General features: G+C 37.2%; 1 protein-coding gene across 1 annotated transcript in view; it reads right to left on the minus strand.

Annotated features, from left to right (window-relative positions):
* Window positions 1-293: 293 nt before the first annotated feature.
* rxfp2b (relaxin family peptide receptor 2b) overlaps window positions 294-19,325 on the minus strand; it is a 104,692-nt gene continuing 85,660 nt past the window's right edge. Inside the window, 3 exon segments of the mRNA XM_036565254.1 lie at window positions 294-1,790; window positions 8,532-8,750; window positions 16,922-17,332. Coding sequence (XP_036421147.1) covers window positions 1,528-1,790; window positions 8,532-8,750; window positions 16,922-17,332 — 893 coding nt within the window. The 3' untranslated portion in view covers window positions 294-1,527.

A 19,325-nucleotide genomic window follows, 5' to 3' on the forward strand; every position in this document is an offset into this window, starting at 1 on the left:
TGGCACCCTTGGTAAAGATGAACAACAAAAGCTTATGAGGTGTCTTTGTGGTTAATTAGCTTAAACTCACATTGAAATAATAGAGAAGTCCAACTTTTAATTGAAGTAAAATTTGGCCTAAGGAAACAAAAACCCTTATCAATAGTACTTTTTAACAAAATCCATGTGCCACAATTATTGGCAACCCAAGAAATTCTTCTAAACAAAACGTAAATACAACATATTCCTAATTATAATACACTATTTTTAAGTCAACTTGAGTGTTCAGAAACTCTTAAGTGGTCATCCATGACTTCCTATTACACTGGGGTATATATATGAGGTGACACAGAGGCCAAATTCCCTTCAAACACTGTTAGAGTGATAATGAAGAAGTTTAAAACAACCAGAGCTGTAGTGAACCTGCCTGGAAGAAGACACATTTTACCTTAGAGTTAGAGTGACCAAAAAATCTTCAATGATTATAGAAGATGGCAGTATTTTGAGGTCAGTAAGCCTCCAAAACTACAATTAGATGTCATCTCCATGCCATTAAGTATTTGCAAATATTCCAGAAGATGCTACTGAAACTTTGACTACAACTGGGTACTAAGGTCAAATAAGAGCTTTCTGGCAACAAACACTCAAGGTGGGCTTGGCATATAAACATGGATTAAATATAGAAAATACTATCATGCACACCATTAAGTATAGTTGAGGGCCTGTGATGACTTGGGGGTTTCCTTCAAAGGCTCTGAGAATCTTGGTAGGATATATGGCATCATGGAAAGCAATGAAGGGAATTTGTCTGCCTCTGCTAAAAAGCTAAACCTGTGTCATGGTTGAATCTTCCAGCAGGACAATGATCCAAAACATACATCCAAATCCACAAAAATGACCACAGAATCAAGCTTCTCGTTTTAGTTCCCTGACCAAAACCCCATTGTAAACCTGTGGGGAAAGCCAAAGAGGAGGGTTCAAAAGAAAAGGTCTAGAACTTTGGAGAATATTGGGATTCTGTGTTGAGGAGGGGTCTCAGATTGCTCAGGGTGCCAATAATCGTGCCACAAAGTTTTTAAAATGGGTTTATTTTTCCTTAGTCTTAGAGTTTCCTTAGTCTTAGAGTTTAAATAAAAGCAGCATTGTACAATTATTTCAGAACTACAATGCTTTTGCTAAACTCACCTGAGATATTTAGCAGCAAAACAGCTTAGCAGCACATCTTCCACAGAGTTTATTCCATTTTAGACATTTCTGCTTCACTGTTTGGAAAAAAAACGCCATGGTTTCTGAAGCTCTACCTGAAAATGTATTTCAGAATATGAAATGTCTTTCAGTTCATGAATATCATGCCTGTTAAGGTTGTAGATCACTGGAAGGACCGCCTCTTCATCTCCAGTTCAACAGAAGTTCCACCAACTCTTTCCTTGTGATGAAGAACAGCGTCAGCTTGTCACCCAGCAACATCGGTGGGACCAAGCCTCCTTTCCAAAATGATCAGTTTGTAAGGTCACATGAGGTCTTTGCGGAACACTCTCCTCCTAAGGTTCATCTGAAACTGCCATCTATGTTTAAAATGGATGTCCGTGGCAGGAAGCCTTGTGGGCAGTACTGACGCCGCGAGTGGTCCATATCCATGACCGAAGTGGTCAAGCTCTTGCGTTCCTTTTTGAGGGACGTGTGTCTCTGCCATTGGCACAGAAGCACTTCCACCTGCTCTCGGAAGAAGCTGGTGGTCAGCGTGTACAGGATGGGGTTTAAGGCACTGTTGATGGGCAGGATGAAGATCACCACCCATGATGTGATGGTTCCTTAGTGGGAAACGGAGAAAAAAAAAGAGAAATCTCAAACTCAAAACCAGAAAAGAGAAGGAAATGAGGAGAGAAGGATTCACGTCAGTGGTTTTGTTAGTACAAATGAAAATTCCAAATGACATGTTCCACAAAGCTTTCTGGATCTACAAACTCACTATAAAGTGCTCATGCAGCAGCATCCAAAAACTGTTTGTCTGAAAGCATCTCCTTTCTTGCTGTATACACCTCAACATACAGGGAATAAATTCCACTTATGTTTCAAAATGTCTGCATAATTCAGTCATGTGTGAACAAGTCATTCGGATGTGAAATGTTCCATTCTAGAACAAACTTACTGAGCCAAAATTCCTCACAGTGGTAGTGATAGGAACCAGACATCTGAGGAGTTTAATGCCTTTAAAAGCTCCCTCACAGAAAATGATTACAAGAAATGGTTATGAAAACGCTGCCTGACGCCTGAGACATTGCTTTATGAAAGTAATTGAGATTTTGGTCTAAAACGTATTTTCTAAGATACATTCTTGTTAAAAGGCAAAATTACGGAAGTCCAGAGAGGCCATGAGCTGTTGCTATAACTTTCTGGGTTGTTTTCTTGAGATAACAAGTTAAATATCTTGTGATCTCAAATGAACAACTTTGTTATCTTGAGATCACAGGACACTCAACTCGTTATCTCAAGATAACAACTTTGTTATCCTGAGACCACAAGATGCTTAGCTTGTTATCTTAAGATAACAACTCTGAAAGATAACAAAGTTATCTTGAGATCACAAGATGCTTAGCTTGTTATCTTAAGATAACAACTCTTGTTATCTTGAGATCACAAGATATTCAACTCGTTATCTCAAGATAACAACTTTGTTATCCTGAGACCACAAGATGCTTAGCTTGTTATCTTAAGATAACAACTCTGAAAGATAACAAAGTTATCTTGAGATCACATGATAGTTAACTTGTTATCTCAAGAAAACTGCTTGAGATCACAAGATGCTTAGCTCGTTATCTTAAGATAACAACCTTTGTTATCTTGAGTTAACGAGTTAACTACCTTGTGATCTCAAGATAACAACTCTGTTATCTCGAGATCACAAGATATTCAACTCGTTATCTCAAGATAACAACTTTGTTATATTAAGAACACAGCTTTGTGATCTTGAGATCACAAGAAAATGAACTCTTTAAGATATCAACTTTTGTTGTTTTGAGATCACAAGACAGTTCATTTGTTATCTCAGAAAATTATAACTACCTCATGGCCTTTCCGGACTTCCACATAAAATAATCCCCAAAGAAAACATATATTTTTAAATATTTTTTCAGTACTATTATTTTAATATATCAACATGGTCATTTTGGAAAGTAAATACAATGGCTATATTTGTAGACACTGTGACCTGTAGTTCCTATCACCACCACTGAAAAGAGATCTGACTCGATCTGACAAGTTTCACTAATTTCCCATCAAACCAGTTTTGCACAATCAACAACAAGTAGTTATTAGATGATAACTAAAATACTGTAATGACTTATTTGTAACATTTTATAGAAATTCTTAAGTTATCTGTATTGAGATCACACCTTTCAATATTCTATGTTAATTTTATTATAACTTCTCTAGAAAACACGTCTTTCTCCATTATTAACTAGTTCTTCACAAATCACAAAGTTCACAAACTTTCAAAGAACTTGCAATATATTAGAATCACTTCAACCACACTGATGTTATATTATTGATAATGATGATTCCAGACTTTTAAATGGATGTATTAGCCTTTAGGGTTTCTTCCCTTTAGTGAAGCCTCCTGGCAAAGATGTTCACAGTGTTCCTTCTCCAAAATACTGAGGCCAAGATCTGTGGAACATTGTCCTTAAACATTGAGGGTCAAAGTAACGTCTCCACTGCCTCTCATTGATTAGATACACCCTGCACTGACAAACTGATAAGGATCATTTCATTATATTAGATGAATAGATAACAGAAGGTTGCTCCTGTCCATCTAAATCAAATCTCTGAATACGGTGTTGGCGTTGTACAGCATGAAGCAGAGCTAATTGTCTAGTTTTTCTAAGAATCCATAATACACAGACTAATTTAATTCCATCTAAATTGCATTTATAGCAGGATTCAATAAAGACCCAAGAGACCATAAAACACTGCCTAAACACGGCCTGTAAACGTTTAAGGAAATCTTGTCTTCTTTGGAACATTTTCAAATCATTTTCACTGTTGCTTCTCAGATACCTGCAAAAAATATCTGCATCAGTTTTGTTAAACCAAGCCCCAGTCCCATTTCTTATGTTCACCCCTACCCCTTGTTTTTGAGTGTCAGTTTGCCCCTTGGAACTGAGTTACTAGGGGTAGTAGTTGAAATCTTCCTCTACAAAATGGGACCCTCAAATAAAGAAGAACATTATTTCATTAACAGCTACTAGTGCTGCTCTGTAGGTGACCCTGCCAGTCTGCAGTGATAGCAGAGGGGGGTAAAGTTCAGTAACCTCACTGCTGGTCTTTAGTTAATTTAGGGAATCATATGCCTTCAAAGATATAGCAATTATTTATTTTTCGTCCACCCCTAATTCTTCAGTGAAATGAAGCTGAACTCAACTTTTTCGCCAGCTTCTCGTTACAATCTTCCCGTTCAACCTAACCGGCAGTTACATTCTGGCGCTTCAAGCGTCAGCACTGCTGGACCATTTACAGTGGAACAGGGAATTTAGCTAGGTAGCCACTGAGACATCAGCATCCTATTAACAATTTTTTATGCTTGTTGTGAAGAAAAGGACCATAATACACTGAAATAACATTAAACTAAGATAATTCAATGGTTATCGTAATTTTTTACAGAGAAAATTCTCTCATTTGTGAGTTTCTTTGGTCATTTGTGCAGCCATCTTGCTAGTTTTTCTTTTTTTCTCATAACACTCCATTTGGAGTGAGTCTAAGAAAACCCCCTGTTACAATTTGCCCTACCCCTCTATCTCAACAAAAAACAGGACACCCTACCCCTAAACGTGAACGCACAAAACGGAGGGCTAAGTGGTAGGGGCAAGGGGTGAAATGGGACTGGGCAAAAACATGTATCTGTTATTAATTTAAGTTACTTAAAGTAAGAGGGTGCAAGCTAAAATGTTCCATGGATATTTTACACAGTTAACCAGCTTGAAGTAGAACATGCTTTTGACCATCTTGTTATTTTCCCATAGCATCACTATCTGCATAAATGTATTCTTTATCATCGTAAGTGTTTTAGATAACTGAGTTGTGTGTATGAGTCACAGAGTTCACACCAGTATTATTTTACAAATCTCACTTCCAAAAAAGATGTGAAAGTAAGCAAAATGCTAATAAAAACAGAAAGCAGTGATTAGTACATGCAACTATACACTCATTCCGAATTTGAGACCTGTTGCACAAAGGTTGGGAGCACCTTTCCTTTTAATAACACTTAGTAACTGCTTGAGGAGTGAAGACACAAACCGATATGATTTTGAAAGCAGAAGGTTTTTCCTTTCCTATGTTCAGATACAAATCCTAAGAGGGGCAACCATTTGAGGCCATTGTTGTCTTGTTTTATGCTTCGTAATGTGTCACACAATTTCCACGGTAGACAGTTCTGGACTGCAGGCAGGTCATTCTAGCACCTGTACTCTCTGGTTATGCAGCCATGCTGTTGTAGCACATGCAGAATGTGGCTTGGCTCTGTCACGTTGAAATAAACACAGACTTCCCTGAAAATGATGATGTCTAAAAGGCAACATATCGCTGTTGTCGGAAGAAAACCTCATATCTATTTTTGATGTTTTTCAGTTTTGGCATAATTTGAAAATATCTGGTAGCCTTTACATTGTTTGTAAATTTCTTGATGAATGTACCAAAAGAAACGGCCCAAAATGACTTGGAAAAACTTCTGGTTCCATTGACTTCCATTAAAAGTAAAGTATGTTTTTTCCTTCTCCTGTAAAATTACCATTTTGGAGATATGAGGTTTTCTTCCGACAACAGCGATATATAGCTCAGAAACATTTCTATTACTTTCAGTGTTAATGGTGTCCTCACAGATGTAAACTTGCAGCTTTTGAACTTTATGCTGGTAACAATCTGGATGCTTTGTTGCTTCTTTGGCCCAAAGAACACATCATCTATTATTTTCTTAAACAATTTGAAAGGTTGTCTTGATTTTCTAAGTGAAAATAAGTGAACACATCCTCTACAGTGAACACACCTCTGCACATTTTAATACACAATTTTCTGTTCATTACTTCAATTTAACACGTTGTGGGAATAAATAATAAAACATTAAAAAGTGATCAAAAAGTGAAAGATGTGTTCACTTTTTCCACTTAGAAAATCAACAAAATATTTAATTTGACTAAAGAGGTTCAAACTTTTGCATTTGTTTTTCTAGGAAATTAAATGTTTGCATGGATCCTAAAAAGGAGAGATTTAGTGCAAACTGCATAGTAACGTGACTACTAAGTGATCATCACTTCTTCTTATTTTACTTTTTACGTTTACCAATTGTTGGATTTTCCCTTCTGTTTCTTCTTAAATATTTTGAAGTTTTGACTTGAAAATATATATTTTTTAATGTGGCACTGCTCTCTACTGTTTTTCTGGTGGATTTTGTCCAGTCTGACTTGTCTGTAAACCCCTCAATACCCCAGTTATCGAATAAGGTACTCAAATAACTTCTTACATGTCTAAAAACGTTTATATATAATGAGGTTTCTGAAGGAACCCATACCATCTACAAGTACAAGTAGGAACTTCCTCACTGAGAACCATGCTTCAGTTCTAGGCTCCTCACTGAACCCAGTTTTTTGAAGGACCCTTTAAGTAACTTTAGTGGTTATTTTAAGAACCATGAAAAGCTTGTGAACACTGGGCCTCATTCACCAATATATTCCTAAGTTTTTTCTTAAATTTGTTCTTAAACCACAGAACTGTTCACACCTTTGTGCTTGTGAGTGAGTGGAGTTCTTTTCTTAATTGAGAAAAAAATCCCAAATAAGAAAACATTGGTGAATGTCAGAATCTTTATGGAAACCACATAAGTGGGTTTTAAGAAGAAATTTCGGTAACACTTTCTATGAATGTCACGTTTGTAAGCATCTATAAACACATTTATACCATGTTATAATGCATTCATATGACATTATAAACATGATTATAAACATTTATAAAAATGAATTACACTTTATAGCCATGTTTATTATACATTAGGAATTGTTAATATAATGCATTATAAGTAGTGTTGATAACATGTTATACTGTCAGTGCCAAAGAAGTCAGTCCAAGCTTGGAAAGCGTAAAGACAAATACCAAGCTAACGGTGGTGTACACTAACTTTCCCACATTGGGTAAAACACTGATGGCAGCACTAGTTTAAACTCTGACATTTGAAGCCTGTAATGTGGTTTATTGTGCATGTTTTAGTGTTTCAGTAAATCCTTTAGTAAATACTTCAACTTGAAGCCTCACTCTTAACACTGGAGGAGGCTTTAGTACAGTACGCTTCACTTTACTTAGAGCGGACAAACACAACTTATGAGCGCTTATAATTTGTTATGATCAGTACTTATAATGTATTATGTTAACAATTCATAATGCATAATAAGCATGGCTATAATGTATAATGCATTTTTATAAATATTTATAGCCATGTTTATAATGCCTCATGAATGCATTATAACATGTTATGAATGTGTTTATAGATGCTTACAAAGGTGACATTCATGGAAAGTGTTACCGAAATTTCTTCTTACGAATGGTTGGTGAATGGCGCCCAATGTTTATTTACAACGGTTTGTTAAAACAATTCTGAGCCTAGGCTCAAAAGATTAAAATACATGATTCCACTGTGCATCAGTCCATTTCAGATCAGCTCCAAAGAAGTCTGCAGCGTTTCTGGACATTGTTTATGTATGGCTTTCACTGTCTTAACTTGCATGTATAGATGATGAACAGTGTTTGTCAATGTATTTCTGAGCCTTTGTGGTGACATCCATCACAGAAGCATGCTGCTTTTTAATGCAGTGCCATATGAGAGATTAAAGGTCAGAAGCATTCAGTTGTGATTTTCAGTCTTTCCCTTTACAAACAGAGATTTCTCTAGATTCCCTCTTTTGATGACATTATGCACTGTAGAGGATCGAACACCCACAATCCTTGCAATCACTTGTTAAGGAACAATCTAAAACTGTTGGATTATTAGCTGCTGCATTTTTCAACCCATCCATGCTCCTGGAGGCTCCTTTTATATCCAAGCGTGATTGACATCACCTGTTCAAGGTGTTTTTTAACGCCCTGGCTCAGCCTTTTTGGAACGTATTTCAGGCATGGATTTCAGAACGAGTGAATATTTACAAACAGCAATAAAGTTGATCAGGTAAAACATGAAATATCTTTGTAATGTTTTGTTTAAATACAGGTCAAAGTGGATTTACAGATCTCTGCTTTGTGATCACAATCAAATATTTTTTAAAATATTTGGCAAAAACAATTAGTTAGGTTGCTGTAACAACATGGGGGTAAAATGTGTGGCCTTTGGTGGAACTTTCATCAGTTGCTCCTTCAGTTTTGCAGCTTTTGCAAAGTAGAAAGTCGATATCTACACAGCTTTCTGTTTAATGTAAGGTATTACAAAACAATTAAAACATACTTATCTATTAAAACATTTTGAAAACTTTTGACAGGCAGAATATTGGTTCTGAAGTATTGGTTCCACACTTTCTTACCGGGGATCTCCACCTCCAGCAGGGAGAGAATTTTGACCAGGAATATGGGGATCCAGCAGAGGGCGTCAGAGAACACGATGAAGAAGAAGCGGTTGGCCACAGCCACGTCTTTGTGCAGCCGGCTGCGCAGCTCTGTGGCGTTGATGCCTGTTTTATAGATGGAGTAGAACATGCTGGAGTAGGAGATGACGATGATGAGGAAGGCCACCAGATTGAGTCCTGCACACAGAACAACAGCCAGAGTGAGAGTGGACATACTGTAAAAAGTGGCTCGTCAGATCTACCTAAAAAAACAAACTTCATGTGGTAACAAGTACATTAACTAGTTTTATCCAACTTAAATCTACCTACCTACCTACCTACCTACCTACCTCAAAAGTAGTCTAAGTTAAAGTTATCATTTATTCGTTTGTATCCATCAGAAAAGTAATAACAAACCTGCAATAATGACCAGTTACAACTAATTGAAACTCAAGCCGATTCCCATAATTAACAGGTAAAAGTGGTAAAAGTAAAACAGGTAAAAATGCTCCAACATTAGCAGGACAATCGTTAGTGTCTGTTTCCTTCATTTTGGTAGCGTTTAGTACTCTATTTAGGTTTAGCATTGTGTTTCCTTCTTTTGGATGACAGCTTAAGGTCATGGAGCGCATGAGTTTGCACAGCTGGTGCCTGGTCAGGCTTGCTGGGCGTTCTCTTCTGAATGGTCAGAGAGATGTTTTGAACATATCCTGTGTCTCTCCACCACTTCAGTATACTTTTCACAGTTGATTTTGGAATTTGAATGTATCTGAACTCCTTCTCACAGACATTTTGTTACCAAGGGATAATATTTTTTTGACTGATTAATTCAACTAGATTCAACAAGAATGGCCTGGTTTCGATTCCTCAGCAGGGTCACCAGAGTCCTTTCTGTGTGGAGTTTGCATGTTCTCCCCATGTCTGCGTGGATTTCCTCCAGGTCCTCTGGTTTTCACCCACTGTCCAAAGACTTCAGGTGAATTGGAGATACTAAATTGCCCCTAGGCCTGTCCAGTGTTTTTCCTGCCTTCTTTCCAATGAATGCTGGGATAGGCTCCAGCATTCACCACAAATCAGGAGGATAAGAAGCTTAGAAGATGCATGAATGAATACTGAAGTTTTCTAGAGAAATATCTTTCAGAATGTTGACGACATTTTGAGTCAGGTGTGATGGATGGTGGTTTCAGTGAGTAGTGAGTCATGTTGGAGAGCTCTGGTGTGAAGATGAGGTTTGCATTGCATTTGGATTAGTGTCCCAACATTTATGTAAGTATGTATATATGTATGTATGTAATATGTGTGTGTGTGTGTGTGAAGGGGTGGGATGAGGAGAAGGATTTCTAGTTTGCTATTGTGTAGTTGGACCCAAAGTACAGCCATATGCAAAAGTTTGTTACCTATTTTGCTGATTTTCTGAAAAAAGTTAAACATTTTGATGCAGAAGAAAAGAAATAAAATATAAAATGAGGCCTGTGCAAAAGTTTTTTTTTTTTTTGCATAAAATTGCACATTTTATGTTTTATGTTCTATAAAAATTACATATTTAAATTTGTTCCCTTATTTTCAACAAAACATTAAATTTGACTGGGTTTTATTTTATTACTTTTTAATTTTAAATTAAGTTTTAAACTTATACACGATTAACTGCAAACTACATTACTTCCAAAAACAGTGATATAGGTTTTATGAAATGCCAAGATCATTGGGCTTTATTCACCAACCGTTCTGAAGAAGAAATTTCTCCGTAAAATCTTCTTTCACGAAGATTCTGACATTCCCCAGTGTTTTCTTATTTGGGATTTGTTCGTGAGAACAGAATCTACACACACTCAAGAGCAGAAAGGTGTGAACAGTTCTGCGGTTTAGGAACACGTCATGAATCTGACGTAGTCTTTTTCTTGGGACCTTTCTCAAGAAAACTTTAAGAAAAACTTAGGAAGATATTGGTGAACGAGGCCTGATGTTCACAAGGTCACAGGAAACCTATAGACTAGAAGAAAACTTCAAGATCAAATAAAGCAACGCACACATGCACACTCTTCATGGTCCCTAAAATAACCCCTAAAGGTGCTTAAAGGGTCCTTCAAAGGACAACGTTCATTGAGGAGCCTAGAACTGAAGCATGGTTCTCAGTGAGGAAGTTAGAGGTTTCTACAGGGACTTGTAGATTGTAATGGTTCCTTCAGAAACCTCATTTGAAGGCACATAAAATGTTATTTGAGTAGCTTGTTGGATAACTGAGGCATTGAGGAGTTTGGAAACAAGTCAGACTGGACAAAATCCACCAGAAAAGCAGCAGAGAGCAGTGCCACATTGAAAGAATCTATCGCTGTTGACGGAAGAAAACCTTATATCTCCAAAGTGTTAACTTTAGAGGAAAAGAAAAAACCTACCTTACTTTTAATGTAAATCAGTGGAACCAGACTATTTTCCAAGTCATTTTGGGTCATTTCTTTTGGTCCACTCTTCATGAAATTTACACACATTGTAAATGGTAACAGGTATTTTCAAACTATGTCAGAAATGGAAAAATGTCAAAAATGGAGATACAAAGTTTTCTTCCAACAACAGCGATATATATTTTCAAGTCAAAAATAAATTAAAATATTTAAGAAGAAACAGAAGGAAAAATCCAACAATTGGTAAACGTAAAGTAAAATAAGAAGAAGTGATAATCACTTAATAGCCACTTGTTACTATGCAGTTTATGTAGTTACTGTACACTGATTGTCATCTCTATAATTGGTCTAAGTCTGGGTCAATGCAGATGTTTTCTAGAAATATTGACAATCCACATGATGCAAATGTTTGAACCTCTTTAGTCAAATTAAATGTGTTGCTGAGTGCAAAACAGTGAACATATTCTCTACTTAAAACAAACTTACACATGGCATAAACATATTTAAAATATATTAAAAATATATGTATATATATATATATATAGGCCACATTTTATGTTTTATTATTTTATTGTTGTATCATTTTTCCCCACAATCTTTTAAATGGAGCTAATAAACAGTAATTGTGTATTAAAGTGTGCAGAAGTGTGTTCACTGTAGAAGACATGTTCACTTGTTTTCACTTAGAAAAGTCATTGGCTCAGTGGTGCCAAAACTTACAAACCAAACATACAACTGTATTGAAACGGGTACCATGATAGTTTCATGATATCAATAACATACTGCCCAGCTCTAGATTAGAAACACCTTCAGCAGCTGAAAAGCATTTTCAGTACTGAAGTGCTGAGGAGTTAAGATGAGCTCCACACATTCTGTCCCACTTGAAATCAATTAAAATTTAAAAATAGCCAACAATTTAAGACACACATAAAACAATGTGAAAAGATGGACTGAATTACATCACAATTGAAATGCTTCACTGAAAAATCTCTTTGTTTAGGATCAAGCTTAATTTCTGGTGACAAAACTGTCCCTAAGCAGTTTAGTTCATTTTCCAATCTGTATCCAAAAATACATAACACACAGCTGAATTTCAGAGGAGCGTGTCCTCCGTATTGGGACAGGGTGTTTTTTTTCCATGTGTATTACTGCCATTAAATTTAATGTGCTGGAAAAAATGATTTCCATTACTTCAGGTTGGTAGGTGCCAAGAATGAGTAGCAGGAGTGAACAAATGACATCAACAGAGAGACGGAGAGACTTTGAGTAATGCACACAGCATGCTCTGCCTAGGCATGGACTCATTAGTGTCATCACAGAGAGTCTTCACCTCGCACGCACTAAAGAAGCAGTCATATCTCTTTGTGGTGAAATCAAGCCCTCTTCATAGCCTGGAGTCACCTTGACCAAGTAGCAATTGAAGCTGTGCAGAATGTAAATAAAAACAAATTGCAATGATGTGCAGATCATTTAAACCCTATATTTAATTGAAAATAATAAAAAGACAACATATCAAATGTTGAAACGGAAAACTTTATTGTTTTTTGAAAAATAGATTATTTTGAATTTGACGCCAACAACACTTTCAAAAACGTTGGGACAACAAAAGGCTGGTAAAGTTGTGTAATGCTAAAAAAACACCTTGTGGTTAATTGACAACAGGTCAGTAATTGGTCTCCTCAGTTCCCAAACACGTACAGAGTGTTGTAAAGAGAAAGAGGTGATGAAACACAGTGGTAAACATGTTTTTTGAAACATGTTGTTGGCAACGTGTTGTTCAAGATGGGCATATATTTTTCCAAAAACAATCAAATTTCTCAGTTTCAACATTTGATATATTTTCTTTGTTTTGTTTTCCTTTAAAAATGCGGTTTACATGATTTGCATATCATTGAATCCTATTCTTATACATTTGCACGATTTGTAACTATTTTTGGATATGGGGTTGTATATATATATATATATATATATATATATATACATATATATATATATACACATACAACCCCATATATATATATATATATATATATATATATATATATATGTATATATATATAAAATATAATAATATAATATAATAATATAAACATATATATATTTTTTTTTTTTTGTTTGTTTGATTTTTTGTTTTTTTTTTTGTTTTTTTTTGTTTTTTTTTGTTTCCACACCTCCAAAGTTCAGTCTAGAGTTGGTTGCATTTTCTGCTTCTCACAATTCAAACATATTCAGCGATGTGGAGGTCTGGACTCTGGGGTGGTGAGTCCATTGTTCTGAGAGCAACCAAAGCTTCTTAGTTTGATTTGCCAATTTTCTTCTTTTAACTTCTGTTCAGCTGAGTCTATTTTCTTTTCGCACTAACAGCTATTGAACATTCTGACCCCTCTGAATCAAGAGTGGAGCTTGATTTTCTCCTCTCTCTCAAAGAAGAAGTGCTGTTTATCTGATGGGGACGTTTTAGTGGTCTACCAGGTCTTATATAGTTGTTATATCGTTTAATCATTTTTTGAACTCCCGCTTTTCTGTATTTTTAACCTTTATTTTCCTTTGCCTTTCCCCTTCCTTATGTACAACCCATTTCCAAAAGAGTTGGGACGTTGTGCAAAATGTAAATAAAAACAGAATGCAATGATGTGCAGATCATTTAAACCCTGTATTTAATTTATAATCGTACAAAGACACATATCAAATGTTAAAATTGAGATTTTTTTTTTTTTGAAAAATGTATGCCCATTTTGAATTTGATGCAAGCAACACATTCCAAAAAAGTTGGGATGGGGCAACAAAAGGCTGGTAAAGTTGTGTAATGCTAAAAAAACACCTGATGGTTTAATTGGCAACAGGTCAATAACATGATTGAGTAATGTCTTTCAGAAGTAAAGATGAGGAGGGGTTCACCACTCTGTGAAAGACTGCACAGGCATATAGTGCAACAAATTAAGAATAATGTTTTAAGGTAAAATAACAACGAACTCGGGGATTTAATCATCTACGGTACATAATACCATTAAAAGATTAAGAGAATCTGGATAAATCTCTGTATGTAAGGGACAAGGCTGAAAACCAATACTGGCTGGCCATGATCTTCAGTCCCTCAGGCAGCACTGCATCATAAACAGACGTGATACTGTAAAGGAAATCACTGCATGGGCTCAGGAACACTGCTGAAAACCACTGTCTGTGAACCCAGTTCACTACATCCACAAATGCAAGCTAAACCGCAAAGAATAAATCATATATAAACAGAATCCAGAAACGTTGCCACCTTCTCTGGGTCTGAGCTCATTTAAGATGGACTGAGGCAAAGTGGAAAAGAGTTCTGTGGTCCAATGAGTCAAAATTTGAAATTCCTTTTGGAAATCATGGACACTGTGTCCTCCAGGCTAAAGACCACTCACAGCTTGTTATCAGCATACAGTTCAAAAGCCAGCATCTGTGATGGTATAGGGGTGCATTAGTGCGCATGGCATGGATGACTTGCACATCTTTGAAGGTATCATTAATGCTGAACAATATTTTGTTTTGGTAACATGTTCTGCCATCCAGATGACGTCTTTTTCAGGGAAGGCCTTAATTATTTCAGCCAGACGATGCCAAACCACATTCTGCATGTATTACAACAGTAAAAGACTCATGCATGTTAAACTGGTCTGCCTGCAAAAAACATTTGCCACATTATAAAAAGAAAAATATGACAAAAGAGACCCCGAACTGTTGAGCAGCTAAAATCCTAAATCAATGGGAAAACATTTCACTTTCAAAACTACAGCAGTTGGTTTTCTTAGTTCCTAAACGCTTACAGAGTGATGTTAAAAGAAGAGGTGATGAAACACAGTGGTAAACATGCTCCCGTCCCAACTTTTTTGAAACATGTTGCTGGCATCACATTAAAAATAAGCATGTAGTTTTCTAAAACAATGAAATTTCTCAGTTTCAACATTTGATGTGTTGTCTTTGTACTATTCTCAATTACAATTAGGGTTTAAATGATTTGATATGATTGCTTTTTTTATTTACATTTTGCACAGCATCCCAACTTTTTTAGGAAAAAGGTCTTAAGGGCTGTTTTGCCTGGAAACTAACTAAAGAAAGTGTCCCTGACTTTCGCACAGTGCTGTACCTACAAATGCTTTTTTAACATAAAACAGCTATTTACTAATACTTTGGGTAGATCAGGATTTGGGTATATTTACCTTTAATCTCATTCTGCTGTTGTGTAGTCAAATCCTGTTATGTTGCTGTGTTTTTACCTTCTAATATGTGTTATGTTTCCTGTTTTGTTTCTTCAAAGATGTGTTCTTCTTAGTTAGGCTTAGGGCCAGTTACATTTGGGCTTTTAATTGGATCATAAACAGCTTTTTTGATCTTCTGAACAATCAGGTGATGGGAAATTTTGAATAAATACACCCTTAATCAATAAGTAAATAGGTTAGACATGTAATCAATAATCAAATAGTTAAGCATTGACTAAAAGGGAATATTAATGCCTCACTAAGAGGCAATATAGGAGGCATTAGACCATAGTCTGCCCGTTTGGGGGCTTTCCGAAAGCAGATGAACTTAGATGACCTTATTTGCAGTTGCACTGTCGGTGAACTCATATGAGTCTATATGATATATGGTTCAGTAGAGCCTTGTAGGATGAGACAAACTGGTACAAACTGGCTGAAACCAGCTTTTAAAAAAAGAGGCGTTGTACGGGTTGAACTTAAGAGAGGCCAAGAAATGGGGAAGTTTTTGAATAGGGATTAATGGAACATCAAGTTTGAGGTGACATCATAACACCCCAGATGAGGGTATATAAGGCATTAACTGAACACTGTATTTGCGCAGTTGGGTCGCTCGGGACCCTGTACAACCCGATGCTGGAATACAGAAGATGCCTTTTTCCCTCTTTCCACAAACGCAGCGTCTGAAGTCTTTTTTCTTTTTGACATCTTTTGAGAACTTAGACCTAAATCAGTTATTAGTATAAGTGTTCAGCCAGTATTAAGAGATTTCTTTTTTAATAGTATTATGTTGGAGGCCTGGAGTTAAAGGCCTTTGGTCCCAGCACCGGGACGGCCTTCTGATGGAGGTGCACCCCTCTGGTCCTTTTGAGGCGTCAGTCACATGAAATACCACATTTCAAAAGCAGGAAACAAATCATACTACATAGATAGCACAAATACAAAGCAATTATTACTCCAATAAGTGCTGAAACAGTACCATATATATGTTTGTCAGCATTCATGTACACACGCTTAAGGATTAATCATGGCTTCTTCAGTACCAAAACCAGCACTGATCAAAGAAACTGCTGAAAGAGCTTAAAATATCAAAGCAACATGAACCATTAAAGTTTTATTTTTCTCAAGAGCTGCTTTTATGGTCATCCTTACTAAGGCTCGTTTGATTTGTTCGTTCATCTAATGTTAGGCTGCCAATATTTTTTTTAAAGGAACTCAGTCTACATTTACAACATTTGGCAGACCTTATTATCTGGCTTCCAGTCTAATCACATTACACAGGTAAATTTATGGCGTTAGGAGCCTCATATGGGGATGCTTATTGGTACAGCTTGAAGTGTTTGAGGGGAATCAAACACAGGCTAGGTTTGTAGGCTGGGTTCCCCCTTTTAAAAAAGGTTGGTTAAGCAAATGAACCTTAGTAAGAACGACAACAAAAGCAACTCAGAAATCATGTTGCCTTGAAATTTTGTGTTTTCTATGTTTGTGAAACTTAGCCAGCAACCCTTTCTAAGTTGAATATGCTTTGTGAGACAGGTCCCTGATTAGTGCTGACATCATAACAACCATTATATATATGTGTAATATGGTGTTCCCTAAAATAAACCTGGTTAGTGTTTATTATGGTATTTGTAAAGGAAAAAACATGCTTGTATTAATATCAGGGTGTCCCCAAACTTTTGAGGGACAGGGTTTAACTACATATAACTATCTAAATGCTCACCCTACTATCAACACTCACCCAGAAATATGCCTGTGGAGTACCCTTTGGCGGTGGGTTTCTCTATGCGGTCTGAGTGCAGGGGGAAGCAGACCCCGTTGCGGCCGTAATAGTTTCCAAAAAGCTCCTCGCTGAGCAGCGGCACGGCGGCGATGGACAGGCCCAGCAGCCAAATCACAGCCAGCACAGCGAAAGTCTGACTCCTGCCTGGCCGCAGGTGACTCAGGGGGAACACGATGACCAGGAACTTCTCTAAGGTCAGGTAGGTGAGCAGCATGACGGACACTTCAGAGGACAGCATGGCAAGAAAGCCGATGGTGCGGCACTCCGTGCTTTCCATCCACACGTGGGCGTTCTTGTTGTATTCTCCGCGAAATTTCACGTCGAAGACTCCAACGAAGAACAGGTAAACCCCCATCAGACAGTCCGCACCTAAAAGGGGGAGCAGCATGGAATGAGTGCAAGAGGATTAAAGGAATGGCTCAAAAACAACACATATACACAACTGTCCCCTAAGACCAAAGATCCAGTGCAAAACTAAGGAAGCAAACTTCAGTAATGCGATCGCTGTACCGGACTGTAGTGGTGAAGAGGGAGCTGAGCCATAAGGCAAAGCTCTCTGTTTCCCAGTCAGTCTACATCCCAACCCTCACCTATGGTCATGAGCTTTGGGTAATGACTGAAGGAATGAGATCACAGATACAAGCAGCGGAAATGGGCTTTCTTCACAGGGTGGTGCGCTACACTCTACTTGATAGGATGAGGAGCTCAATCATCCGAGAGGAGCTCAAAGTAGAGCCACTACTCCTCCACACTGAGAGGAGCCAGTTAAGGTGGCTCGGGCATCTGATCAGGATGCTCCCAGGCTGCCCTCCGGGGGAGTTTTACCAGGAATGGCCTACTGGGACAAGGCCTCGATCTGATGATAGCAAGCCCATTAAAAGAGTAGTCAAAGAAAACTCAGTGAAAACTTTCTTTGCATTTTCTCTGAGCCCGTGTGTGTGACGTTAATGCATAAAGATGTATGAAGTAGTCCGACAAACTCCCACAAAATCCAACCCGAAGCCAGCAGCGCATGTATAGCACATTTTAGTATTTTTTTACTTGACTAACATTACAGAAAATAAAAATATAGTTATATAGTGCTGTTGTTAACATGCCTTCTAGCCTACTGTAGTGGTGCCACAATAATCTCAAGAATGGGATTTCCCAGTTTTTCCTAGCTGTTTGAAAAGGTTGTTTTTAGCTTGCTAGCTGGCAACTGGTGGAGGAAACCAGACAGCTAACATTACTGCTAGGGCACCAGATATGAGGTCTGTGTTTATTAGTCTCTTCTTGAGTGGCAATTTTCATAATAAAGAGGATGCAGGCTGGTTATTGTAAAGAACACCGACGGACAAAATAGTCTATTCTGTTCAACTAATCAGGTGAAGAAATACAGTGCTAATACTGCAGAATACATCATGACAAATACAAGAATTTATGTTCACATGGCCACTTTTAACCTCCCTTCATCCCTTAGAATTAAACAGGTTGTTTTTGTTACTGTGCCTTTAAGACTGATATATGTAAATGACCATGTTAATTTATTTATGTAGTGCTTTTTACAACAGGTGCTGTCACAAAGCAGCTTTACAGAAAAAAAATCCAGGTCCGAGCCCCCATGAGCAGGCCAAATGCGACAGTAGCAAGAAAAACTCCCTAAGAGCAAGAGGAAGAAACTTTGAGAGGAACCAAGACCCAAAAAAGGGGAACCCCTCCTCCTCTGGTCAGAACCTCTGTTCTGATTGGCTGTTGTGCATTAATTACAACAACAATAACAATAATAATCTTTATTTATAGGACTTTTCATGCCAGAGTGCTTTACAAATAGGTGATAAAGCTTACAGTAATAGAAGTTATGAGTATTGATTTAAAATCATATAAGACAATGATACAGATCAAAATAAAAAAGATAAATACCAGGATATTGTCATGCCTGGAGAGTTATAAGCCTGGATGTAAGTACAATCAAACTTTAATAAACAAAAACAAACAATGAGAATGATAATAAACAACAAACTACAATGGTTCTAACCAAGAAACACATAGAGCAAACCAAACACAGGGCAGACATATAACCACTACATGTAAGAACATAATGTAGTCTAGACAAACAAGTGTAAACGAGTGAAACAAAGGGCTAAATATAGCTAGTAACAAAAGGGATCACCTGGGAGAGGGAGGAGACAGGAACTTCAAACAGGCGGGAATACTAATATGGAAGGCGGGGAAAGGGGTGGAGCAAAGTAACCAAAACAAAAACAAAAGCACATGGCTAAAAAGCACATGGCTAAAAAGCACATGGTTACAACACAGGGGAAGAAACAAGCACACTCAGAGGGGCACAGGGGAAACTGTGACAGAGGTGTAGAGTTTTCTTTAA

This window comes from Colossoma macropomum, unplaced genomic scaffold (assembly GCF_904425465.1).
Source record: "Colossoma macropomum unplaced genomic scaffold, Colossoma_macropomum, whole genome shotgun sequence".
Lineage (NCBI taxonomy): Eukaryota > Metazoa > Chordata > Actinopteri > Characiformes > Serrasalmidae > Colossoma > Colossoma macropomum.